General features: G+C 36.3%; 2 protein-coding genes across 5 annotated transcripts; both read left to right on the top strand.

Annotated features, from left to right (window-relative positions):
* Nucleotides 1-206: 206 nt before the first annotated feature.
* LOC138869500 (uncharacterized) lies at nucleotides 207-18,947 on the top strand. The gene is made up of 5 exons (XM_070147120.1): nucleotides 207-510; nucleotides 12,857-13,077; nucleotides 13,207-13,342; nucleotides 13,412-13,810; nucleotides 18,934-18,947. Exons 1-5 carry the CDS (start codon nucleotides 207-209, stop codon nucleotides 18,945-18,947), a joined length of 1,074 nt encoding a protein of 357 aa, XP_070003221.1.
* LOC104226415 (UDP-glucuronate:xylan alpha-glucuronosyltransferase 1) lies at nucleotides 18,125-27,343 on the top strand. Of its 4 annotated transcripts, none has more exons than XM_009778413.2 (5): nucleotides 18,125-18,315; nucleotides 18,934-19,023; nucleotides 24,260-24,463; nucleotides 25,321-25,931; nucleotides 26,024-27,343. In XM_009778413.2, exons 2-5 carry the CDS (start codon nucleotides 19,004-19,006, stop codon nucleotides 27,067-27,069), a joined length of 1,881 nt encoding a protein of 626 aa, XP_009776715.1. In that variant the 5' UTR covers nucleotides 18,125-18,315; nucleotides 18,934-19,003; the 3' UTR covers nucleotides 27,070-27,343. The 4 variants fall into 4 exon arrangements, with proteins under 4 accessions (XP_009776715.1, XP_009776714.1, XP_009776713.1 ...); XM_009778412.2 differs by having other exon boundaries at nucleotides 26,021-27,343; XM_009778411.2 differs by having other exon boundaries at nucleotides 25,303-25,931.
* The last annotated feature ends 636 nt before the right edge of the window (nucleotides 27,344-27,979 follow it).

The raw sequence follows: 27,979 nt of genomic DNA, 5'->3' as shown, positions 1-27,979 counted from the left end.
CAAGTTGTTGTGAGACCGGATGAAGCCAGGTGGAGTCAGGCGAAAAAGAGATTGAGGCCAATGACAAGAAGGTAAAAACATACAACTCCAGGGTCGACCAGATCTCGAGATGACCTCCAATATTGAAGAAATCAAACTCCAAAATATTTATCAAGAAGCACTTCCCCCCGAGCGCGGCACGGAAGCCGATCCCGAAGAGGTTCTATATGCCCGACATTTCCCAGTATAATGGGACCACAGATCCAAATAAGCATGTAACCTCTTACACATGCACAATCAAAGGGAACGACTTGGAAGATGACGATATCGAGTCAGTGTTGCTGAAAAAGTTTGGGGAAACTTTGTCCAAGGGGGCAATGATATCGTATCATGACTCGACTCCAAACTCCATTGACTCGTTTGCTATGCTTGCAGATGCTTTTGTAAAGGCCCATGCTGGAGCCATCAAGGTCGAGACCAGAAAGTCAGATCTTTTCAAGTCAAACAAAGGGATAACGATATGCTCAGGGAGTTCGTGTCAAGATTCCAGAAGGAACAGATGGATCTGCCACCAATTACCGATGATTGGGTCGTTCAGGCATTCACTCAAGGGCTCAACCCCTGAAGCTCCGTGGTCTCTCAATAGCTAAAATAAAATTTGGTGGAGTACCCGACAGTAACTTGGGTCGACATCCACAATAAGTACCAATCAAAGATCAGGGTCGAAGACAACCAACTTGGGGCCCCTTCTAGATTTGTTTACCCCATCAGAACCGGTGATAGATCTAAAAGGGCCATTGATCAAGAGCCAAGGCCAGTCCGAGATTGATATCATCTATATAGAACGAATCGGAAGGGAAACAAATCCGGGAGTCATCCAACTAGGAATGACAAGGGAAGTAATCGAGGGCCGAGTGACCGGGGTCTGATGAGCAAGAGCGAGTTTGACAGGTCACATGGGAGTAGGGAAACACCGGATTATCAGAGTACAATTTCAATGTGGATGCTGCAAGCATTGTGTCGTCCATAGGGTGCAATCAAAGAGACCAAGCGACCCCGACCATTGCAGTCCGACCCTGCCTAGAGAGATCTTAATTTGTTGTGTAAGTATCACAACACTCACGGTCATAGGGTCGATGATTGCCGGAAGTTGAGAGAAGAAGTTGCTCTATTGTTCCAACAAACAGGTTGAATAAGAGGAGTCTCAGCACATCATAACATGATCATTGGGGGATTCGATGTCCCCTAGAGGCCAATGATGAAACATACTAAAGTGTATATTATGAGGGATGAACGCACCAGTGATTACGCTTCGGAGGGAGATATCTCGTTCAGCAATAAAGATAAAGAGGGCATTGTACAACCTCACAACGATGCGCTAGACTATCTATATGTATCAATAAATCTCGTGTTAAACATGTGTTGATTGATCCAGGTAACTCGGCCAACATCATCAAATCAAAGGTCGTAGAGCAACTAGGTTTACAGAATCAAATTGCACCGGCTGTCCGAGTATCGAATAGGTTCCACAAGGCATATGAGACCACGAAAGGAGAGATAACTTTGCCGGTAAACACTACTAGGACAACCCAAGAAACAAAATTCTACGTGATCGAAAGGGATATAAGGTACAACACTTTGTTCAGAAGGCCATGGGTCCATAATATGAGGGCACTACCTTCGACCTTACACTAGGTACTAAAATTTCCCATGTTGGGGGGGGGAGGGGGAAGTCAAAACGGTCTACCGAGAACAGCTTCCCGCAAGAGAAATGTTTGTTATCGATAAAGTGATCTCGGTGCTCGATGTCTCATTATCAAAAACTGCAGAACCAACCAAAAAAAAGAAACTAAATAGCAATCAATGATATCGTCCTCAGCCGAACCAAAGAAACAGGAAGAACAAGGAGCGGATGATGAGGACTATTACGGTGTTCCGAGATCATTCATAGCGCTCGATGGCACCGACGCCACCCAATCAACGATCGAGGATTTGGATCAAGTTATATTAATCGAGCATCTACCAGATCGAAAGGTAAATCTGGCCACGGGGTAAACTCCCGAGCTTAGGAAAAAACTTATTAATTTTCTTAAATCTAATGCAAATTGTTTTGCATGGTCCCATCTTGACATGATAGGGATCCCACCGGAGGTAACCACTCACAAATTAAGTTTGGATCCGAAGTTCCATCCGGTCAAGCAAAATAGAAGGCCACATTCCGAGATCAAACACACGTTCATCAAGGATGAGCTATCCAAACTTCTAATAATAGGTTCCATCCGAAAAATTAAATACCCAAATTATGTGTAAATTAAAAAAGGAAATAAACTAAGGATGTGTGTAAATTATAAGGATCTAAACAAGGCATGTACAAATGATTCTTTCCCTTTGCCTAACATCGCTCGAATGATTGAGGCTATGGCCGGACACCAGATACTCAGTTTTCTCGATGCCTACTCCGGGTACAACCAAATTAGGATGGACTGGGACGATCAAGAAAAGATTTCTTTCATAAAAAACTTTGGCACCTACTGGTATTACATAATGCCGTTCAAATTAAAAAACACTGGTGTCACATACCAAAGCCTAGTAAACTGGATGTTCGAAGAACAAATAGGAAAATCAATAGAATTTTATATTGGCAATATGTTGGTCAAGTCCCTGTGAGCAGAAGAGAATTTGAAATATTTGTAGGAAATCTTCGACATATTGAGGAAGTACAGCATGAAGCTAAACCCGGAGAGATGTGTATTTGGGGTCGAGTCAAGAAAGTTTTTGGGGTTCATGGTATCTAATAGAGGGATAGAGATCAACCCCGACAAAATAAATGCCATAGAGGACATCACCGTAGTCGACAACATCAAGGAGGTTCAAAGACTAGGTAGGCGGATAGCCGCATTGGGCCAATTCATCTCGAGATCTCCATATAAGAGCCATCGATTCTTCTCACTATTGAAGAAAAAGAAACAATTTTTTGGACTTTGGAATGCCATCAAGCTTTGGAAGAACTCAAGAGATACCCGTCGAGCCCCCATTTGTTGCACACTCTAAAGACAGACAAACATGTGTATCTCTACTTGGCAGTTTTTGAGGTAGAGGTAAGTGGTGTCCTAGTCCGAGAGGAAGAAGGTACATACTTTTCTATTTACTACGTTAGTAGAACCCTAGGTGATGCCGAAACAAGATATCCTCACCTAGAAAAGTTAGTGCTCGCCTTACTAAGCGCTTCCAGGAAACTAAAACCATACTTTTAGTACCACCCCATATGTGTCGTGGCCTATTACCCACTGAAGAATGGCATGTATAAGCCCGAGCTCTCAGGCCGGCTAGCCAAATAGGCCATAGAGATTAGCGGGTACGATATCGAGTACAAACCCCATACTGCCATAAAGTCTCAAATTTTGGCAGAGTTTGTGGCCGACTTTACATAGGACTTGATACCCGAAGTCAAAAAGGAATTGATGCTCACTTCGAGGACTAATTCGAGGATTCTAACCCAATCCACTGATGGTGCCTCCAACGCGAAGGGGTTTGAGCTCGGTGTCGTGTTAAAGCTACATGCGGGTAGCATAATTAGACAATCTATTAGAACTATAAAATTGACTAACAATGAAGCCGAGTATGAAGCTATGATTGCAAGTCTAGAATTGGCTAAGAGCCTCGGGACCAAAGTGATTGAAGCCAAATGTGACTCCCTCCTCGCCGTAAGTCAACTCAACGGAATGTTCGAAGTAAAAGAGGTGCGGATGCGAAGGTACTTGGACAAATTGCAAGTAACCCTACACAAATTCAAGGAATGGACTCTGCAACACGTACCTCGAGATCAAAATAGTGAGGCTGATGCACTGGGCAACTTCGGATCTTCTGTCGAGTCCAATGAATTCAACTCGGGAGTAGTGGTACAGCTGATGAACTCAATAGTAGAAGAAGGTCACGCCGAAGTAAACTCGACAAGTTTGACTTGGGATTGAAGAAATAAATACATAGACTACTTGAAAACAAAAAAATTATCATCGAATCCCAAGAGTCGAAAGTCATGTGCACCAAAGCTGCCAGGTTTAGTTTAGTCGAAGGGAAATTGTTCAGAAGGTCCTTCTTCAACCCACTGGCTAGATTTTTAGGTCGGGGAAAGACCAAATATGCCATGAGGGAAGTCCACGAGGGCACTTGTGGTAACTATTCAGGGGCAGAAACCTTCGTTCAGAAGCTGATCAGAGGCGGATACTACTGGAATGAAATGGAGATGGATGCGAAAGACTTCGTACGAAAATGCAACAGATGCCAAAGACACGCCTTGATGATTCATCAACCGGGAGAGATGATTCACCCGGTCCTGTCGCTATGGCCGTTTATGAAGTGGGGAATAAATATTGTCGGTCCCTTGTCATGGGCGCTCGGTAAGGCCCAATACATACTACTCATAACCGATTAGTTTTTCAAATGGGTCGAGGCTTAGCCGTTCGAGAAGGTCCGATAGAAGGAAGTCATCCACTTCATCTAGGATCACATGGTATGTCGATTTAGGATGCCGGCCGAGATCGCTTGTAAAAATGGAAAATTGTTCGTCGGCAACAAGGTAAGTAAGTTTTTCGAAGACTACAAGATCAAAAAGATATTATCAAGGCCTTACCACCCTAGTGGGAATGGACAAGCAGAATTGACGAACAAAACTATACTCCAAAACTTGAAAAAGAGATTGACCGATTCAAAGGGAAAATGGAAGGATAATCAGTGCATGACATTTTGCATTCGAGGGCAGTCAACCGATGGCTGACACATGTGCGAAGTTGGAATGAAGCGACTGATGGGATGTTACGCTGACCCGTTAACCCGGTTATAATGTACAAATGAAGGAACTGGGTTTAATTTATTGCTTCCCATTGCTTCAATAAATCTACTCTCTGGAAAACGAGGGAACTATCTGTGTACGAGTAAAATCGGGGGCAAAGTTTTTCCTGATTTCCTAATAAGAGAACGAAGGGGAAGCACATATCGGTGTGATTATAATCGAGGCCAGTAACCCCTCATATCGAGGCCAAGGAAGAATGAACGATGTATCTGAGATCGGACATGGTAAAGCGATGTATCACGGACTAAGTATAACTTCTGGACCTCGGAAGACGCGATGAACGGTTATGCATGACGGATAGGGGGCCGTAATACTCACCCTCAACCGGATATTGCAGCGGGAATCCCATTCAGTATCAATTATAGATTAATAATTACCGGGAAAAGAAGATGTTTTACCTTTTTTAGGCTTGTACTAGGACTGAAATTCTCCTACTATATAAAGGGGATATTTTATTTTAGTCTGACATATTGTAACACGCATTTCAAGAAAATAAAAGTTTATTTTTATCTTCTAGATATTGTTCAAGGCAGTACTCATTTGTTCTTTTCTTCACTCACGACCGAGCTTATACCGAGGGTCCAATCGAGGACAAGTTCCATTATTGTTCAATCTAAGATTATGCTTGGTCATTATATTATACTTGGTTTGATCGTTTATTTTGTCTTCAATTCATTTATCTATTATTTTTAATTATTTGTACTGAATTAAATTAGGAATCTTTTAAACTACGTACAAATTTAATTATTACTTATTTTTGAGGTAAACAACAAGGCCGGTCCATAATTATGAAATATATTGAGGAGGCAGTATGACTAAGGGAATTTAAAGAGGAAACTGAATTGAAAGCACACATGATAACAAAATGGACAGTGGAGCTAATTCAATCTCAAAAATTAGATCGTGGGCTGAGGATTGACGAAAAATATATCAAAAAAGATTAATTTTTCTCATCCACATTGATGATAGACTCAACACTCCTACACCCCTAGGATGAACATCTAGAACGTAAACAATATAAGATAATGCCCAACATCGACTAAATAATGAATATAATTGGGATGAGCCTCCACACATACTGCATTGTTCAAGCCTGGTATATTTAGAGTAATAGAATGGTATTTTATTATAGATCAACCAAACTCAATGAGCGGGTGGCTCACTGCTGTAATTATAAAGGTTTTAACTTGTATTAGGATTAATTAATTAGATAATTAATGGTTGTATGTTCTCTATCTGCTTGCACTATTTAACCATAAATTCATATACTTCGTGTCGAAAGTTATGAGTTCAATTAAATTCGATGTCAGAAGGCTACACCTGTCTCTGTTACATATATGATAAATGTATGTATAGAATATAAACATGTGTGTATCTCTCACACAGACAAATACTCTTCATCAACCTTTGCATCGGAGAATATTATTAGGACATGTTTCCTTTTCTCAATGTTGAGATGGATTATAAGCATCATTTACGTTGATGTAATAGTGAGCCAAGTGTTTTGCATGTCAACTTCATTAATTTAATCTCGATTTTCTTGATTTTATCCTTTGAAGGTTCTTGTACTGTTATATACTGTGATGACCCAAAAGGTCATCACTTGCTTTAAATCAAATTCTGTGTTCTGAGGCCTTGAAACCTCATTTAGAGTCACCTTGATTTGTGTGCGCAGTCCGTGCGCGTAGCCGGAAAGCTTAAATACGAAATTCTGTGAAAAATGATAAAATATGGTTATAAAATGAGTTAATTTGACTTCGATCAACGTTTTGGGTAAACGAACCCGGACCCTTAGGAAAATATGGGACTTGGGCGTATGCCCGAAATCAAATTCCGAGGTCCCAAGCCGAGAAATGAATTTCTTAAAAGAAATTGTTTTCTGAAACTGTTTAAGGAAAATTGAAATGAAATTTGCTTAGAACATGATGGTATCGGGCCCGTATTTTGGTTCCGGCGCCCGGTACAGGTCTTATATATGATTTAAGACGTTTTCGTGAAATTTGGTGAAAAACGTAGTTTATTTGATGTGAACTGGATTTCCGGTTGAGGAGTTATGGACTTTGAGAGTTCTTGATGAAAATGTTAAGTTTTGAGGCTTAATTCATGATTTTACATGTTATATTGATGATGTGATCGCACGAGTAGGTCCATATGATGTTTTTGAGTTAGTGTGCACACTTGGTTTGGAGTTCTGAGGGCTCGTGTGAGTTTCGGGTAGGTTTCGGGATGTTTTAGGCTTAAAACCAGAAGTTGCACGCCTCTGAACCCACCAGTGCGGTCCGCGGTCGACCTTGTGCGGTGCGGGGTAGAGGCTGTGCGGCCGTGGTCGACTTTGTGCGGCACAGGGCACTGGACCGCAATAACCTCAGGAAGGCCTGTGCGGCCGCAGTCCATTTTGTGCGGTCCGCACAGGGGGTCGGAGAGGGGTATAAATAGATGGGATTTTCAGTCACTTTTCATTTTTCAAAACCCCAAAAATATAAGAGACGATTTTTCAAACAACCTTTTTCTCCAAATCAATTGTAAGTCATTTTTAACAAGTTTTCTTCAATCATTAACATCTTTTAATGTGATTTCAACTTCAAATCAATGATTTTCATGGGGGAAATTGGGTGTTTTGGGTAGAACCTAGGTTTTTCAAAAATTGGGGATTTAGACCTCGATTTGAGGTCCGATTTCAAAATAAATTATATATTTGAGTTCGTGGGGGAATGGGTAATCGGGTTTTGACCACGTGGGCCCGGAGGCGATTTTGAATTTTTGGGTAAAACTTTGGAAAACTCATTTTCATGCATTCAAATTGATTCATTTAGCGTTTATTGATGTAATTAAGTAACTTGTGGCTAGATACGAGTGAATTGGCGGTGGAATCAAGGGGAAAGTTATAATTGAAACTTGAGTTGTGTTTGAGGCATCGAGGTAAGTGTTCGGTCTAATCTTAGCTTGAGGGATTAGGAGTTGAGTCCTATTTGCTATTTGCTTCTTGTTGAGTACGACGTATAGGCATGGTGACGAGTATCTATACGTTGGTGTCAAGCATGACCGTGCGTCTTAAATTGATACTTGTTGTATTCTTGAATGTTACTATGGTTGAAATAGTGAGTAAATCCTTGATATTGAGCAAAGACTTGGTTTGCTTATCGTGGAATCTACTTATGATTGAGAAATGGTGGTAATTGAGACGAGTAAGAGTTGAGTTAAGATTGGTTATAGCTGATTCTCCCTTTCCAGGACGTATATACTTGTACTGCTAAGTTCCCTTACCGGGATAGTGTAGTCTATTGTTGATCCCTTGTCGGGACGGTTAATTATGATTATTATTGATTGTATAGTTGGAATGGGTTGCACACCGCAATAGATATTATATTGGATCGGGTTGCATGCCGCAACAAATATTATATTGGATCGGGTTGCACGCCGCAACAGATATTATAGTGGATCGGGTTGCATGCCGCAACAATATTGAATGATAAGAGATCGGGTTGCGCACCGCAATAATATTATTATTATATTGTTGTAGCTATTGAATTGTCCTTTCATATCTTATTAAGTTGCTGTTGGATTTGATATGTTCCCCTTAGCATGTACCCCCTCCCATTTAAACTGCTTATTCCTGTTTATTTCCCGCCATATGTTATATAATTGCACAGGTTTATCTAAAGTCTGGTCCTAGCCTCGTCACTATCTCGTCGGGGTTAGGCCAGACACTTACCAGTACATGGGTTCGGTTGTGCTGATGCTACACTCTGCACTCTGTGCAGATACCGGAGCAGCATTGGATCAGTAGCTTGGGAGCCAGCCTTTAGTCCATAGAGAATCCGAGGTAGTCCTGCAGACGTTCGCAGGCCCGGCGTCTCTTCTATCTATTACTATGTTCTGTTATCACTTGTATCCGAGACAAACTGTGTTTCTTTCCTTCACACACTTGTATGTAGTAGTCATAGACGGTCCGTGAATGTTGTGACACCGGTTTCTGGGTAGAGACATATGTTGGCTTTTCATATCGATTTTGGTATTATATTCATCTAAGTCTTCCATTTAATTTCATCTTCCGCTATTATTTAAATGTTTATCACCGGTTAATGCAAGTTGTTAAAAGGCTTAAAATAAAGTAGTTAAAGATTTCCAAATTTTCCTGGCTTGCCTAGCTTCTACGAGTAGGCGCCATCACGACTCCCAAGGATGAAAAATCTGGGTCGTGACATATACTCCCGTTGGACGACAACTACTTGTACAAATGGTTAAATCTTCTCCGGTCATCATATTTCTGCAATTATTTTTCTAATTGTAGTAGTACTTTTTTCACGTAGCTTACATATTTTAAGAAATTTGGGATTTAAGTTTTATATGTAGCATATTTTATCACATTATCAATTAATTTTATAGGATACCTGCTACCTCCCATCAGCAAAGATTTCGGATAACTCTGCTCATTAAGTCTTACATACGCGAAAAATCACCTACCATTTTTTTGCCCCTATATACGGTCAAAATCGGGCTCGTCCCTTATGTGATTAATCAAGACTAGATTATGATAGGTTAAGGTTCGACCTCGGATTGTACCGAACAAAGCGCGAGGTTATATTGTTAAGTTCAACCATAGGACCGGACAAGATCGAGATCAGACGAGATCGAGGGAAATTTGCCATGCCGAATAACAGAAGGATGAGATATGCGATCGGGTGCAGATCACGGCGGGAATCTTGACACATATCAAGGACGGGCCGGTTAATTAGCTAATCAAAGGATTTCTTACCTTATATAGAATTGTATCAAGAGTAGGACTCTCCTACTATATAAAGGGGGTCTGATCATTTGTAAAAGACATCATCTTTACGCAACATAAAGCAATATACTGTCATTTTGTAGATTTCATTATCTTGTTACTCTATTACTTTGTTCATACTTCAGTTGGAACACCTTTGGTTTGAGGGTGGTTGAACTCGAGGGCCAATGCAATTCGACTCGTGTGGTTTGTATTTATTCTCTTACCGTTAATCTCAATATTAATCTATTCTTTTAATTTGTACAAAGTTATATCACGTATCCTTAAAATCACGTATAAATTTAATTGTTATCCGATTTTAGGGTAAACAACCTTCTTGACTTGAACCTGCTAAGACTTCATGGTTCATCTCCCACTTTATTGACGACTAAATTATACCCTCGAATGCCACGTACATGTCTATTCATAGAAGTTAGTTAAGTGTATATATTTGTTAAATACATATGGGTAGGCAGTGGAGTAACAAAGAGATACGTAGCGATGGGTGCAAGGTTTCACTCACCAAAATTCGTATGTCTCAAACAAAGACATTTCTGTAGCTGCCAAAGTGCCAAGTAGATTGCTTCTTCTGCTTACTTTAGCACATACCTCATTTTCAATCTCTTTGCTTGTTTTGCTCCTCTCTCAAGCTTTCCAACTTATTTTATGTATTTGATCCTTGTGGTTATCATGATAATACCAAATATAATTAATTAAAGGAGTTGTATATACATACTAACAGTATAAATAATTTTTACAGTACATTGTAAATTAATACTCCAGTTTATAATTATTTTACTTTCCATTTTATATCAGACTTGCTAGGAAGGCAGACGTGTTACTGCATGTAGTCGACTTAACTTAGTTACAATAACAATAACAACAAATCCAGTGCAGTTGCACAAATGGAGTATGTAGAGGGTGGTATGTACTCAGATCTTATCCCTACCTTGAAAACATAGAGAAACTGTTTCCGATGTCGGTTTAACCTGTTAACGTAAGAAGTTTATACAATACATATAATCTAAAGTCTTAATTAAAATAATTAATTTTGTGGTTGTGTAACGTATTAGGATAGCTCCATCTTAGCAACTTTGGGAAATATTACCCCTTTAGTCTTTGTCCAAATAGACATCCAAGGGGATGTACCTTTTGCCCTTTTCATGATGAAATTAAATGGATAAGTAAATAAATAGAAAATATAAATGCAGCAAATCTTTCTATTTCTGTCCTTCTTGTCGTTACAAATTATTCAGTGAATTTTGTCGAATCAGGAAGCAGATACATTCACTACTTATCTCGCGAAAAAAAATCCACATTTTTCAAGGAAAAAGAAATGAAAGAAAAAGATTTTCTTTGCAGAGATTTACAAAATAAGGAAAGAAAAAATCAGTGACAAAGAGATTCATAAAAATAAAATAAAAAATAAAATAAAAAAAGTCTTAAAGAGATTCATCACCTTTTGACCAGTTAATAGAGTAGGCATTACTACAACCAAATGATTCACATATAATTAATATGGACCACTTAACAACAACGAAAAAAGAAGGCAAAACGAACTCTTATCAAATTATTAGTTATTATATTTTGCCTTAAATAATACCAATTGAGATAAAAGACATTAATTAAACTTACTAGCCACTGACTGTTATTGGGATAATCCAAAATCACCTAACGAAAATGATTAACCTTCTCTCTCTTTGGTATAAGTAATTAGATATAACTTCTTAATCACCAATTTCACATCATAATTCTCCAGACAGGCATACCATCAACTAAACACATTGTTTTCATTGACCTAATCTAGCTACTAGTACTATTCCCATTAAGTAAATATTCATCTTACCTTCTACATGTACATAGACAACCTCAATATATTTTTCTTTGTAAAAAACATTATTGTACTCCTAGAAGAGAATCCTTCTATTATTTTTTATTGGGTTCAAATTTAACCACTTTCTACAGTCTTATAGTTGAGGATTAATTTTCATAGGGTTTTTCAAGTCTAATCGTTGGTTTTCATATGCATTTTCAAGTCTAACCGTCCATAAGGGAACATGGTGTTGGACTTTAAGTCATTGGGCTTTAAAGTAGAAGAAGTGTGAATTGGAAATGCAAGAAAATAAAATGGAGGAAAAATGAAAATTTGAAGAAGTGAACTTTTGTCTTGCACTTTGTCCCTCATTGGTGAGGGACAATCACATTTGTGTGCTTATATATAGATTCACTTCTTAAAGTTCTTAAAAGGAGTTGAAGAGAATGAACCCTCGCGCCGTCGTCGCTCGCTCGCTCGGCTTCGGCTTCGTCAAATGATCGATAAGATTATTTTTTGGACAAAATTTATTTAATTATTTAATAATTAATTAAATGCCAAATCACTGCTGAAACTACGCCAGAACCCTGCTGAAAGTTCAGAGGGTCTCGCTGGCCGCGGTTCTACCGCGACCGCGGTAGAATCGCGGCAGTCAGATTCAGAGAGCCTCTCTAGCCGCGGTTCTACCGCGATCGCAGTAGAACCGCGGCAGGCCGCGTATTTTCTGAAAAGGCACCTTTCCAGACACCTCTTCTGATATTTGCCTATAAATTCTGAGGCAAAGCTGCATCTTCTTGACAAGAAAAACACTCCAGAACTTCTTTCTTTCTGAATATACTGCATCCTAATTCGCAGTCTCTCTCTCTCAAATTCGTAAGTGTGATTTTGCTCCGTTCTTTGAGTTCGTTGGTATCCTGCAGTTTGTATTGCCACTGTTGCAGGAAGGTTTATTCCGTTTTATCCTGGGAGGATTTAATCCATTACCTTGACAACGTGTGAGGGGGTTAAAATTCCTTAAGGACGCACAAGAAAAATTGTGGACTCGGAATATTTTTGATTCTTTACTATTTTATACATTTCTTTATTATTCTAACAGTTTTCTGATTTTTGTTTTAACACAGTTACGCTCACAAGCTTAAGGAATTTCTTTTACTAACGTTTTTGTGTTGATTATTAAACTGTTTTCTATATACTTTGTTGGAGACTAAAACCTTGTTGTTTTCTACTCCTATAATTGTTTCTGTCCGATTTAAAATACATAAAAACTTTGCCGGAATAATAAACGTACGAATTTGAAGTATATAAAAACTTCACCATTGTTACGTGTTCTATGTTTGGTTTAGTATTCAGTTTGAAGATATCAAAACTTCACTGATTTAACAAGTTCTGTATTGTTTTCAACTTTACAGAAATATGACGAATGAAAACTAAACTAATGGAAGTGTTGCAGGAACGGGTGCTACTGTTACGAGTGTTGTTGCCTCGTCAAGCCGTTCTACTCCTGCTCATGCTATGGCACCGGCAGAAAAACCCGGAAAGTTTTTCGGTATTGACTTCAAACGCTGGCAAATGAAGATGCTCTTCTATCTTACTACGTTGAGTTTGCAACGTTTCATCAAGGAGGATCCTCCGGTCATGGCTGAGAATACTCTGGATGATGAACGACTTGTTGTAACTGAAGCATGGAAACATTCTGATTTCTTGTGCAAAAATTACATATTGAGTTGTTTGGAAGATGGCTTGTACAATGTCTATAGTGTCATGGAAACTTCAAAAGCGTTATGGAATTCACTTGAGAAGAAGTACAAGACTGAGGATGCCGGACTTAAGAAGTTCGTGGCTACAAGGTTTTTGGATTTCAAGATGATTGACACTAGGTCAGTCATAACCCAAGTCCAAGAATTACAAGTCATTGTGCATGACCTCCTTGCTGAAGGTATGACCCGAGTCAATAATTTTATTAATAAGATTTATCTTATTACTAATTATGAGATTGTTATTGAAGGTATGGTCATAAATGAGGCCTTTCAAGTCGCTGCTTTCATTGAAAAGTTACCTCCGTTGTGGAAGGATTTTAAGAACTATCTTAAACGCAAGCGGAAAGAGATGACACTAGAAGACTTGATTGTTCGTTTGAGGATAGAAGAAGATAACAAAAATGCTGAAAAGAAGTCACGTGGAAACTCGACAATAATGGGGGCAAACGTTGTTGAGGAGGCGCCACAAAATAAGAAGAGAAAGAAGGCTTCCGGACCAAAGAATTATCCAAGCAAGAAAAAGTTCAAGGGTAATTGCCACAACTGTAGAAGATCTGGGCATAAGGCCGTGGATTGTCGTGCGCCCAAGAATGATAAGAAGAAAAAGAAACAAGCTAACATGGTTGAAGATGAAATGGAGGACTTATGTGCCATGTTGTCTGAATGCAATTTGGTAGGAAATCCAAAAGAATGGTGGATAGATTCTGGAGCCACCCGCCATGTTTGTGCTAACAAGGAGTTATTTTCTTCTTATGCCCCCGCAGGACCCAACGAGACAATCTTCATGGGAAATTCATCTACGGCCAAAATTGAAGGAGTTGGCAAGATTGCGTTGAAGATGACGTCGGGAAAAATAGTGACTCTAAATCAAGTCCTCCATGTTCCAGAAATTCGCAAGAATCTTGTGTCTACCTCACTTCTTGTCAAGAATGGATTCAAATGTATTTTTGTTTCTAATAGTGTTGTACTTAGTAAGAACGATGTATATGTAGGAAAAGGTTACCTAAATGAGGGCCTTTTTAAGCTAAATGTAATAGCAGTTCCTATCAATAAAGTGAATGTTTCTTCTTACTTACTTGAGTCAAACACTTTATGGCATTCGCGTTTAGGTCACGTAAACTTCAAAACATTGCGGAAGATGATAAATCTAGAAGTATTGCCAAAATTTGATTGCATTAATTCCAAATGTCAAATATGTGTGGAATCAAAGTATGCTAAGCATCCTTATAAGTCCGTTGAAAGGAATTCAAGTCCTTTAGACTTAATTCACACAGATATTTGCGACATGAAGTCAACACCATCTCGCGGTGGGAAAAAGTATTTTATTACTTTTATTGACGATAGCACGAGATACTGCTATGTTTATTTACTTAATAGTAAAGATGAGGCAATTGATGCTTTCAAGCAATACAAGAGTGAAGTTGAAACGCAACTAAACAAAAAGATCAAAATGATAAGAAGTGATAGGGGTGGCGAATATGAATCTCCTTTTGAAGAAATTTGTTTGGAAAATGGCATTATTCACCAAACAACTGCCCCTTACTCTCCACAATCTAATGGAATTGCGGAGAGGAAGAATCGAACATTGAAGGAGATGATGAATGCATTGCTAATAAGTTCTGGCTTACCACCGAACTTGTGGGGGGAAGCTATACTTACAGCTAACCGGATAATCAATCGTGTACCTCATAGTAAAACACAGTCCATTCCTTATGAAAAGTGGAAAGGAAGGAAGCCTAGCTTGAAATACTTCAAAGTGTGGGGGTGTTTAGCTAAGGTACAAGTTCCTAAACCTAAAAGGGTTAAGATAGGTCCAAAAACGGTTGATTGTGTGTTTATTGGATATGTAACCAATAGCAAGGCATATCGTTTTCTGGTTCATAAATCAGAAAATCCTGAGATTCACATTAATACGATAATAGAATCAGATAATGCTGAATTCTTTGAAACTATTTATCCGTATAAAAAGGAAAGTGAAGTGACCTGCCAAAAGTCAAAACGACCTCGGGAGGAAATAACAGATGGTATGCCTAATGAAGAAAATCCAAGAAGAAGTAAACGTCAAAGGATATCTACTTCATTCGGTCCAGATTTTCTGACTTTTCTGTTAGAAAATGAGCCTCGTACCTTCAAGGAAGCAATGTCTTCCTCAGAAGCACAATATTGGAAAGAAGCTGTCAATAGTGAAATAGAATCCATATTGAGCAACCATACTTGGGAATTGGTTGATCTTCCTCCGGGTAACAAAACGTTGGGTTCTAAATGGATTTGCAAGAAGAAAATGAAAGACGATGGTACTATTGACAAATACAAGGCAAGACTTGTTGTCAAAGGATTTAGACAACGAGAAGGTCTTGACTATTTTGACACATACTCGCCGGTAATAAGAATTACATCTATTCGGATGCTAATAGCGTTAGCCGCCTTGTATGGTCTTCAAATCCATCAAATGGATGTAAAAACAGCCTTCTTAAATGATTATCTTGAGGAAGAAATTTACATGAACCAACCTGAAGGGTTTGTGGTTCCGGAAAAAGAAAAGAAGGTGTGTATACTTGTTAAGTCTCTTTATGGACTAAAACAAGCACCCAAACAATGACATGCGAAATTTGACCAAACAATGTTGTCAAATGGTTTTAAGATTAATGAATGTGATAAGTGTGTTTATATTAATAACGTTCAAAATCATGTAGTCATTGTTTGCTTATATGTTGATGATATGCTAATAATGAGCAAAGACATTGCCGACATTCAAGCTACTAAGTGTATGCTTGCTAGTAAGTTTGATATGAAAGACTTAGGAGTTGCCGATGTAATTCTAGGAATTAAAATCCAGAGGACTCCTCAAGGTCTAGCTTTGTCTCAATCACATTACGTGAAAATGGTACTTGAAAAATTCAAACACTTGGAATTTAGAAGTGCAAGGACTCCAATTGACTTAAACCATCATCTTATGAAGAATAAAGGCGAAAGTACGTCTCAATTGGAGTATGCTCGTGTGTTGGGAAGTCTAATGTACATCATGAACTGTACACGACCCGATATAGCTTGTGCAATAAGTAAACTTAGTCGATTCACAAGTAATCCCAACAAGCATCACTGGGTGGCTATGAAACGAGTTCTGGGATATTTGGAGTATACCCAAGACTACGCTTTGCACTACAATAAATATCCTGCGGTTATTGAAGAATATAGTGATGCTAATTGGATAACCGGCTCATCAGAAATAAAGTCCACAAGTGGATATGTGTTTACTGTTGGTGGAGGAGCAGTATCTTGGAAGTCTTCCAAACAGACATGTATCGCTCGCTCTACAATGGAATCAGAGTTTATATCATTGGATAAAGCCGGTGAAGAAGCTGAATGGCTTCGGAATTTTTTAGAAAACATTCTGTTCTGGCCAAAACCTTTGGCTCCTATTTGCATACATTGCGATAGTGAGGCTGCAATAGAACGGGCAGGGAGCGTTATGTATAACGGAAAGTCTCGTCATATACGACGAAGACATAATACAGTTAGACAACTACTTTCTAGTGGAATTATCACTATTGATTATGTAAGATCAAAGGATAATGTTGCGGATCCACTTACAAAAGGCTTAACTAGAGAGGGAGTTGAGAAGTCATCTAAGGGAATGGGACTATGGCCGAGGACAAGTCAACATGGCGGTAACTCTACCTAGAATTTTGGATGTTCCGAGATCTAGGTTCAAGGAGCTCAAACAAAGTTGTGATTGACCGGTTCAACATTGTCAAAACAAAATCTTTGGTCCATTCTCGTGATGAAGACAATGTTCAGTAACAAGGATAGAACTTTACACGTTCTTTAATGATTACCAAAGTTTGATGAGGTATCTATCAAATAGTGTCAATCTAAAGGATTACACGTTTAGGAATCACCTACGTAAGTGTGAAGTGTAAGCCGCTTCAAGGAGAATTCTGTAAGGCCAATTCTCTACGCACTTATGAGACCAGGCAGTGTTCATGGCTAAAACGAACACAACAATGAGAACCAAAAGACGATTAAGGGTTGGTTGTGTGGCATATGGCTGTCTAGGTATACACTAAAGTTCGACGGTTCAAAGATATCAAATCTACCGATTGACCGAGTATATCTGACATATGTTCACTACGGAAAGTTCAAAGGGAAACCTACTTATCCATATGCAATTAATCCTTACTTGCAAAATCACATAGAGGAGTGTGAATTGGAAATGGAGGGAAATAAAATGGAGGGAAAATGAAAATTTGAAGAAGTGAACTTTTGTCTTGCACTTTGTCCCTCATTGGTGAGGGACAATCACATTTGTGTGCTTATATATAGATTCACTTCTTAAAGCTCTTAAAAGGAGTTGAAGAGAATGAACCCTCGCGCCGTCGTCGTCACTCGCTCGGCTTCGGCTTCGGCTTCGGATTTGTCAAATGATCGATAAGATTATTTTTTGGACAAAATTTATTTAATTATTTAATAATTAATTAAATGTCAAATCACTGCTGAAACTACGCCAGAACCCTACTGAAAGTTCAGAAGGTCTTGCTGGCCACGGTTCTACCAGACCGCGGTAGAATCGCGACAGTCAGATTCAGAGAGCCTCTCTGGCCGCGTATTTTCTGAAAAGGCACCTTTTCATCTCAATAAAACAAATGGGTGAAAAGAGGAGGAAAAGGATGAAATAAGATTTTCCAAGACAAGATAATTACATTTATAGAATGATTTATATCTTGTAATAGATTTAAAAAAGGGAAAGGAAAAGGAAAGCATTAAAAAAACATGTTATTCTTCTCTTCCTTATTCATTTCTAAGAGAGCCAATTCGAAAGCAAAGAAGTTGGTGAAAAACTGGTTCTTGCTATTGACTTGAAAAGACATATTTTAATTTTCTTTTTTGGTAAACTCACCAGAAAATAGTTCCACATCTCACACAACATATATTTTATTCTAACTTCATAAATAGCTATATATGTTAAAAAGTTGGAGACTTCTATCAAAAAGAAGAAGTTCTATCTTATATTTGAGTGTTTCCTTTCTTCCTTCCTCTATTCGCATACAAAACTTAAACCTTCAACACCTTCTTCACCACAAATAGAGAAGAGAGAAGAAAAAAACAAGAATTTGTTTCCCATGTGGTTTCTCATTGGCTAGTATTTGCAAAGGTAGGTTTTAACATTTGTGGTATTATTTTTTCTTTTTTTGTTGTTCCTTGAACCGACTGTTTATTGAAAACAATATTTTTACTTTCGCAAGATATGGGTAAGGTTTGCGTACACATTACCTTTCCTAAATTCCACTTGTGAAATTATACTGAGTTTGTTATTATTATTTCGTATTATTTTTTCTTTATATATCTTTCTTCGTCTTCTATTAATTTTCTCTCTCGATGTTTTACTATGGAAACATAGAGATGGATTTAGGACAGGTTCTATTGTCGAATCGAACTAATTATTTTTTGCTCGAATTATGTTTACATATACAAAAAGGTTAAAATTTATACATAATAAGATCACAATTGTTCTTAATATATTGGCTTTAAATTATCAAATTGTCACTGATCAAAAGGATATGGTTTCTTCTTTATTGGATATGTATGTTCGGAGCATTTATTTCTGAAGTAATCATATCATCTTTTAGTTTTTTTGTACTTTGCAAATCCATTTTTCACTTGTTTTAGTCATTGGCAATGATGGAGAGGTACTGTATATTTTCCTATTGAATTTGCAGCATTTCTTATTAAACTAATTGAATGTGTATTTTTTTTTCATACGTTTTGGCAGATTATTATTCCTGATTTTCATTATTCTCGAGAAAAGTTTTCATACGACTGGATTAAGCTGGAGATCTCATATGGAGGCTAGAAGATCAATGTGAGTATTTCTTTTCATTCTACTTATTTTCCTGTTAAATTCATCAAAAGAATATTTATTTGGAAAGTGCAGAAAAAAAAAATTTAAAATTACCAAAAAAAAAGTAATTTTTTTTGCGGGATGGGGTGTGGGTGTGGGGTTGGGTGGGTGGTGACGAAAAAAACCTTTTTGAAGAGAGGGTATGGGGTGGGGTTAGGTGGGTGGGTTGGTGAGGGTAAAGAATAGGGTGGGGAAGCTTGAGAAGGAGTTTTGGAAAATGTTTTCCCTTCTCTTGATAGGAAAAACATTTTCCTCCAATTGAGTTGATAAGGAAAATGTTTTCCAAAACATTTAAGCCAATCAAACATGAGAAAATTGAAAAATATTTTTCGAAAAATGTTTTCCTTAATACCAAACACACCCTAATAGTTGACAGCTTAGTAATTACGTTTTACTAGATAATGCACCGTATTTATAGATTATACTAATTTCCTAGAAAGATTAGTCTTAATTGTTGGTTCCTTTGAAGTAAAGATCCCAAAACAAAACTTAGAAAGTAAGTTTTACTAGAAAACGTATCAAACTTGTAACATACACTAATTAATTCCGTTGTTGTGGTCTTATGTTTTCAAGTAAAGAACCTTTATCACTTTCGAATTGTCTGTCTCTCTCTTCTTCTTTTTTTCCTTGGAAATTTTGGAATGTAGATATTCTTCAATAGCATAGGCAAGGGAAATAAAAACCATGTGAGTATGAAGATTTATTGGTAGAGGGAAGGTGGAGTGGTTATATTTTCTCATTTTTAAAATCTTACTATGATTGGACTAAGCAACCTTTTAGAGTTTATTGAACATGTGGTAGGTGAAGAATTGCAACTGTTCAAACTAGGTTTCAAAAATTAATATTTTCTAATATTGTATGTAAGATAAGATCTTTAATCTCATTTGTTGAAGGACAGATTAGTTAGTTGTTCAAGTAGCTAGGCTGTGTCATATGCCACTTTCTTAGAGAGAAATCTCAAATAAACACTAAAGCGAGAGGGGATTGGAGAATACGAGGCGGAATAGGGATTCGAAGTTTATGAATTTGTACCACGATTTCAAGATAATACTACAACAATTTCTAACATTTATAGTTAGATATGAACCCGTAACCAAGCTTCTACATCCACTCTTGTTGGGAAATACTAATGAATAACTTCGTACAATATTCTATAACTAGACGGACAAATAAATATGTTGTCTGCTTTATTTTTCAAGTTGCTAATCCAACTTATTATGGTGGTTACTTATAAGAATTATTTATAATTTAAAAAGTAATATTACAACGAGAGGGGTGGAAAAATATAGACGAATATCATAGTACAATATTTTATAAATCGAGGGACAAGTAAATAGGTTGTTTATCTTATTTTTCAAGTTGCTAATTCCACATATTATAAATAGTTACATAAAGTTATCTTTAAAACTAAAAGTGTAAATCTTTTTTTACATTTCTAGTATATAAAAATTAGACTCTATTGTGTACCTATTTCAAAGACAATTAGCAAATTTGAGGATGGTGGACTAGAAATCAATTTTTGAAGTGTCATTATTTACTTATAACTTAGCCAAATGTAAAGAGATGATAAGGACATTATGATTCTAATTAGGGAAATTTTCGTTCATATACCATATAGGAAACTATATTACCAAATATGTTCATAGTTTGCATATTACCCGCCATGCTAATAGTATTTCTACAAAATATAGACAATTCATTAAATAAGGAATCATTGTAGCTGTAGGCTTCCTTATTTAGGCGCGCTAATATTGGGGAATTAAATATTCTCCTAGATTTTTTACCACACAAATCACGCATTAAATAGGGTACAATTTAGGGATTTCCTATCCATTTACCTAAATGAAAATAGAAAGAATTACAAGAAAATACACATGACTTCACACCATAACAAAAAATGGTCCATGTTTTTAAAGTTTACCCGTTATAGCCCAATTTGTATAGAATTTAAAGGAAAGATTCAATCACTAACCTAGTTCTCTTTTTCCCTACACGCCCAAAATATTCTCTCTCCATGTGCCTCTTCATTCTCTACAGGCCATTATCTTTTATCCTCTATATTTTTTTGATCTATCTCCCATATTCATCTTGTATCTTCTATAATTTTTAAATCTATCTTTCATCCTATCTTTTCTCCTCTCTAATTTTCAGATATAATTTTCCTTAACTTTTGTTAATTCTCTCAAACTTTCCTAATGCAAAAAGATGAAAGTCTAGAGTAAGATGAAGAATATGAAGTCAGTTGTTCGTTTGAAAGGATTGTGGAAGAAAATATTTGACTCATTAATGATTTAAGTAATTTTGATTGATAAATCTCTGAGTCTCTTACTTTGAGCATTTGGTATCGAAATATAAGTCCCAAAAATCATAATTCCGCCACTGACGAAGCTAAAGTTTTCAGATTTGGAAGTTTTCATTGTGAATTGGTGCTTCAATCCAGATGGGTATTGACTAATAATAGTATTATTGATCGGGTGAGACAAAATTTAAGAATTTGGGATTCATCTAGACTTATCTTGAGTTGATTGGTTCTTCTTCTTCTTTTTTCTTCTTCTTTTTGATAATATTGGTGTTAAAATAGAGGTGTAGTGATGGACATAAGGTATTTTTCAGTGCATATACCGTATAACTGGTGTTTGTACACACTTATACAAATATTGTATAATTATGTATAAAATAGGTATAACTGTGTAGATTTGTGTATAGTGATGTATAATTATATTTTTTTTCAATATATAAGGGTGTACATACATTATTATTGTATAAGAGGTCTTCATGAAAGTTTGGCACTTTTTTTATATGGTAAATTTTTTGTTGAAATAAAGGTTTAATGATGGTTGGAAATTTTTTTTCTAGTGTAAAATATGCATGTTGAATTTATGTACATTCAGTGCATATGTTGTATACTCATACATATGTATTATATATATATATATATATATTGTATAAATATATATATATATTGTATAAATATGTATATAAGTGTGTATAATTATATATATACGAGCATATAATAATGTATTTACATTGCATTCCAATGTAAATATACTCCTTTTGTATGTACATATATATATATATATATATATATATATATATATATATAATGACAATATACTCCTTTTTTGGTAAATTTCGGACAAAAATAAGGCAAAGAGAGGAGGAAAAAGTAAGGATTTAAAACCATGTGATGACTTGACTTTTTGTAGATAGTCACATTAATCTGGAAGAGGAAAAAAAACAAATAGGAGAAATAGAAAAAAAAAAAGGAAAGAGATCATTATGAGATTGATGTCAGGCGATAATGTCAGTCAGACAATGATATTAGAGGGCTTCAATGGCTATGCGAATGAAAACTTAAAACGATGGCTACGCGGATGAAGAGCACCTATGTGGACTATACTTATGTGAAATTATCCCATGAAAATATTATCATTCATTCTCTTTCTTCTTTTTTCAGTTACCCAAATTAAAAAGATTTATTCTCTCTTTCTTCTTCAACATTTTATACCAAATGTTCAGGTCTCATTTTGAAGAGTTTAGCAGTGCATTTCTATTGTAGGTACATGTCCTACATATATTTTCATTCACTGAAATAATGTGGTGCTGGAAAATTCCTCCACTGCACAAATGTAGACGTAATTTGACGCACACAAGGGAATACCTCTTGATTTCATATCAATCAGTTTATAATCCATATAGTTGCATGTTTGTGCTGTTATATTTTATAGTATCACCAATGACAACACAGTTGCATGTTTGTGCTGTTACATTTTATATTAAATTCTGGTTGTATATAAATATTCTACACTTTATCTACATTTTATCTACAAATAAACTACATGTCAGAGTAAATATATATATCAGTATGAATTTTCACAATATCTACAAAATTTCTATATTTATTCTACAATAAAACTACATATCATTTGAAAAATTAATATGAAAAATACAGAATTTCAATGTTTCTACAAATTATCTACGAAATTTCTACAAACTGTTCATAACAGAATTTATCTTTATTTTCATGCATGTTCGTCTGGAACACTAAAGTTACTTAATATGTCAACATCTCCCGTTATAGAGTAATACAACTTATCTACAATTTTCTATAACTTTCACACATTATTTCCACTCAGTTAAATACAACTACAATAACATAAAACTTACATACAAATTTTATATAAAATTTATACAATATGTCTTTTGTATCTGATTTATACATAGTAAAAATAAATTTCATACAACTAATTATATATTATACAACTTATCTAAAAATTATCTACAATTTTCGTACATTATTTCTACTAAGTTATATACAACTATAATATAATACCACTTAAATACAATTTTTATACAAATGTTGTTCAACTTTCATACAACAGTTAAATGAATAAAAGAAAAACAAATAAACAACAGAATACATTTTTTCTACAATTTCTGCAATATAATGTATGTCATGTCTTCTTCTTCTTCTTCGAGTTTCAATATGAAATTCAACCAAAACCAAGTATAATCTTCACCAAAACCCCTCAAAATTGAGATATAAACTCCAAATCATATTCCCAATTATTTGCAACAACACCAAATCCAAACAAATAATGATTTTTGAAAACCCAAATTCGAATTCAAAGTTTCAAAGCTTTTTTATGGCTATCAATGGTGGAATTGCTGCTCTCTTTTCCTTTCCTCTTATATTACTGAAATTTGGGATTGAGAGATAGAGAGAGACGTAGAGAGAATTCTCAATTCTTTGCAACAACATCCAATCCAAACAAACAATGTCTTTTGAAAACCAAAATTCGAATTCAAAGTTTCAAAGCTTTTTAATGGTTGTCAATGGTGGAGGGGTTACAGATTTTCGCTGGTTTTAGAAGAGGAAATCGTGGGTGATTGAAGAGGAAATCGTGGGTGTGGTTTGAGGAAATCGGATGGAGAGAGAAACTTGGGGGAGTGGGAATATACGGTTGAGTAAAATTAGGAAACTAATTAATACCATTAAAATCCTAAAATGGTACATAAATAGTAATTAGGTATATAGAAGGTAATTATATTAAAAGTTAAGCATGAAGAGTAATATAGTTTACTATGTAGCATAGGAATGTAAAAATTCTTTCTAATTAATACACATTATTTTTACAATTATTTCGCTAATTTTCCAAATTCAGTAGTTAAACGAATTTTTCTAACCATTTTACAGAGAAGATGCATGCAAAAGAAGGTTACAGAAAATCAAAGTTAAGGAAGTGGGAGTGAAGCCTCTTCAATTCCCTTTTCAAGAGAAGAGTACAAATTGCAAATTCCATCCTCTAAAGCTTGTGTTATTTGTCATTGTAATTGGCACTTTCTTCTTGATTCTCTCCTCCAACTCAGTTTGTCAAAATAAAAATACTTCAGATTCAAGGTATGTTCTGCTTCCTTTTTCTTGTATTCTATATACTTGACCAAAAAAAGAACCTGCAATATATGTGTATTTATGTATGTATAGATACATTTATATGCTGACTGTACAGAAGAATTTCACACAATTAGGTCACATAAAAGATAAGTAGGTAACTGTTCATTATAAAATGGAATTAGTTATTAAAAAAATAAGGTAGATATCTTGCTGTGACAGGTTAACTTCAAAATTACACTAGCGATATAAAAATTATTTACACTGTCAATGTATAGTAGTTGTATACTTTACGTGTTTGTGTGTGTTAAAAGGCCTATCAAATCTTAGCATGGTTAAGGGCCTATGAAATTTTTGGATCTAGAGATAAAAATTGTATATATACACCAAGTTATAGCATGGTGAACTTTGAAAAAAAAAAGGGTTGATAGATGAAATTTGGCTAGTTGCTCCTTGTCTTTTTGATAATTTACTATATTAAGAATCTTGAAAGACTATCCTAGAAAAATTATCTTAGGAGAAAAGAGAAGGAAACAACAACAACAAACCCAGTGAATTCCCACAAGTAGGGTCTGGGGGAGGGTAGTGTATACACGGACCTTACCCTACCGTGGAGGGTAGAGAGGATGTTTCCGATAGACTCTCGGCTAAAAAAGAGAAGGAAAATTGGAGAGAGGAAAAATATTAAAACAGCTTACTAAGGATTTTACTTGGGAAAAAAAATACTAGCTTACTAAGGATTTTACTTGAAAATTAATCAGAGGGGTTCTTTCCTGTTCACTAACATTAAATCCTCCAAATTGGTCATAGCATAGTCTTTATTAATTGATATAAATTATATAATGCAGGCAACATTTTGTGAACAGGTGGATATGGGGCGCCTCAGATCCTAGGTATGTATCAGATGTTGACATCAATTGGGAGGAAGTATCTCAAGTTTTAGAACAATTGCCTGAAAAGAAAGTTGTTGAGAACATAAGTCTTCTTAATTTCGACGAAGATGAAATCATTGAATGGAGACAAGTTGTTCCTGGTGCCAACCAAACAGTCCTTCACCTTGACTACGCCGAAAAAAACATAACATGGGAAACATTGTACCCTGAGTGGATTGATGAAGAACAAGAAAATGATGTTCCAAGTTGTCCTTCTTTGCCAAAACTAGAAGTTCCTAGGAATCGTATCGATCTCATAGCAGTCAAGTTACCATGTAGAAATGAAGGGAATTGGTCTAGAGATGTTGCGCGGTTGCACTTGCAACTTGCTGCTGGTGGTTTAGCTTCCTCTGCTAACGGTAAACATCTTGTGCATTTACTTTTCATAACCAAATGCTTCCCTATACCGAATCTTTATAGGTGCAACGAGCTCGTTGCTAGAAAAGGTAACGCGTGGTTGTACAAGCCGGATTTGAGTGTTCTAAGAGAAAAACTTCAACTTCCTGTTGGATCATGTGAACTCGCACTTCCATTTGGTACAACAGGTAATGATACACTATTGTTTTTCCTTCTTTCAATGTGAATTCTATAGACGTATCAAGAATTCAATGTGAACTTGTCTATGTTATGATAGCAGAGGAAGTACATTCAGGGAACAAAAGGCGCGAGGCTTATGCAACAATCTTGCATTCAGCTCATGTATATGTATGTGGAGCCATAGCAGCAGCACAAAGCATTAGAATGGCAGGGTCCACGCGAGACCTTGTGATTCTCGTTGATGATTCGATAGGTGAGTATCATAGGAGTGGACTTGAAGCAGCAGGCTGGCAAGTTAGGACTATACAAAGAATAAGAAATCCAAAAGCTGAGAAAGATGCCTACAATGAGTGGAATTATAGCAAATTCAGACTATGGCAACTGACTGATTATGACAAGATCATATTCATTGATGCTGATCTGCTTATACTTAGAAACATCGACATCTTATTTAGGATGCCACAGATTTCAGCGACAGGAAACAATGGCACGCTTTTTAACTCCGGAGTCATGGTTATCGAGCCATCAAATTGCACGTTTCAGCTCCTAATGGATCACATAAATGAGATTGAGTCCTATAATGGAGGCGATCAAGGTTACCTAAACGAAATATTCACGTGGTGGCATCGGATACCAAAGCATATGAACTTCTTGAAAAACTTCTGGATTGGCGATGATGAAGTAGTGAAAGCAAAGAAAACACATCTTTTCGGGGCTGAACCTCCAATTCTTTATGTCCTACATTACCTCGGATACAAGCCATGGTTGTGTTTCCGGGACTATGATTGCAACTGGAACGTAGACATCTTACAAGAATTCGCGAGTGATGTTGCACATCACAAGTGGTGGAAAGTACACGATGCAATGCCCGAGCAGCTGCAAGACTTTTGCCTGCTAAGATCAAAGCAGAAGGCACAATTGGAATGGGATAGAAGGGAAGCAGAGAAGGGAAAATATGTTGATGGACATTGGAAAATCAAGATCAAAGATCGACGACTTAAGAGATGTACAGACAGCTTATGCAATTGGAAGGGTATGTTAAAGCATTGGGGGGAGAAGAATTGGACAGATGATCCATTTTTTCACCCCTCACCACCAACCTTAAAAACCAACAAAACCAAAACAGCATCTGTTTCTGGTATATAACAAGCATCTTTTTTTTTTTTTTGGCTTTTTTGCTAAGTGGAGCCCTGTGTTCAATCTTGTGGTAAGAGGGTAAAAGATATGAAGTTGCTTTCAGAAGCAAAGTTAGTCATTTGATGAAATTTTCATCTTTGATATATACATAGGTTTTGTGCTATGTGTTGGACAGTACCCTCAATTTGTGAGGGACTTTTATAGCGTTTTCAGATTTTATACTTATTTTTGTTTGTTTCCACTCTACATTAATTAAATTCAAGTCTTTTTGACATTTTTAGCACTTTTTTCCACTTAACTTTGAGGTACCGTCAAATCTCTTTATAACAGCCTCATTTGTTCCGCATATTTTTGGATGTTATAGTGAATTGTTATTATAGAAAATATATAGTATTATAATAGAACATGAGATTTGGTTCCGAAATCAATTATAGCAATCAAACATCAATTTAGACAATCTTATATGAGTGATTAATTAGAAGCATTAATCACTTCAAACAATGTAGAATTTGGGAATAATTGATACTATATATTATATTTTAAGTCTTGAAGAGAGTATTCATCCCAAAGTGATTTATTTTCAATTTCATTAGAACTTTGTCGATATTATTTTTTGAAAATTCGTCATAGTTGAGAATCTTGAAACGTACACTCTGATGATTAACACTTTATGAACCTAATCCTTCATCAAAGTTCACACCTCAAAGACTCAAATTCCTTGTCTTCTTAAAAGGCATTTCTCCTTAGCTTGCAAACACAAGGATAATCTTCTTCCTTTTCATAAAACAAAAGGATAATCATGAAGTAATTATTTGGTCCCTTGCATATTGGCAGATCCAATAAATACCTAAACAATATAGAGGGCTAGTTGGATCCAGAGAAAGAAAAAATAAACTTCCTAGTTTTTCATATTAAAAAA

Source organism: Nicotiana sylvestris, chromosome 5, assembly GCF_000393655.2.
Source record: "Nicotiana sylvestris chromosome 5, ASM39365v2, whole genome shotgun sequence".
Lineage (NCBI taxonomy): Eukaryota > Viridiplantae > Streptophyta > Magnoliopsida > Solanales > Solanaceae > Nicotiana > Nicotiana sylvestris.
Note: the sequence above shows the minus strand (reverse complement) of the source record. Positions and strands in the feature narration are given on the sequence as shown.

Bases quoted from the DNA above. Each gene is read 5' to 3' on its own strand.
- LOC138869500 (XM_070147120.1), top strand. From the start codon at position 207: ATGCCCGACATTTCCCAGTATAATGGGACCACAGATCCAAATAAGCAT. The intron at 511-12,856 runs GTTCGTGTCAAG...GAAGTGTTGCAG, and splicing joins GATAACGATATGCTCAGGGA to GAACGGGTGCTACTGTTACG. The intron at 13,343-13,411 runs GTATGACCCGAG...TTGTTATTGAAG, and splicing joins GCATGACCTCCTTGCTGAAG to GTATGGTCATAAATGAGGCC.
- LOC104226415 (XM_009778410.2), top strand. From the start codon at position 19,004: ATGGAGGCTAGAAGATCAAT. The intron at 24,464-25,302 runs GTATGTTCTGCT...TATATAATGCAG, and splicing joins AAAAATACTTCAGATTCAAG to GCAACATTTTGTGAACAGGT. The intron at 25,932-26,020 runs GTAATGATACAC...ATGTTATGATAG, and splicing joins ACTTCCATTTGGTACAACAG to CAGAGGAAGTACATTCAGGG.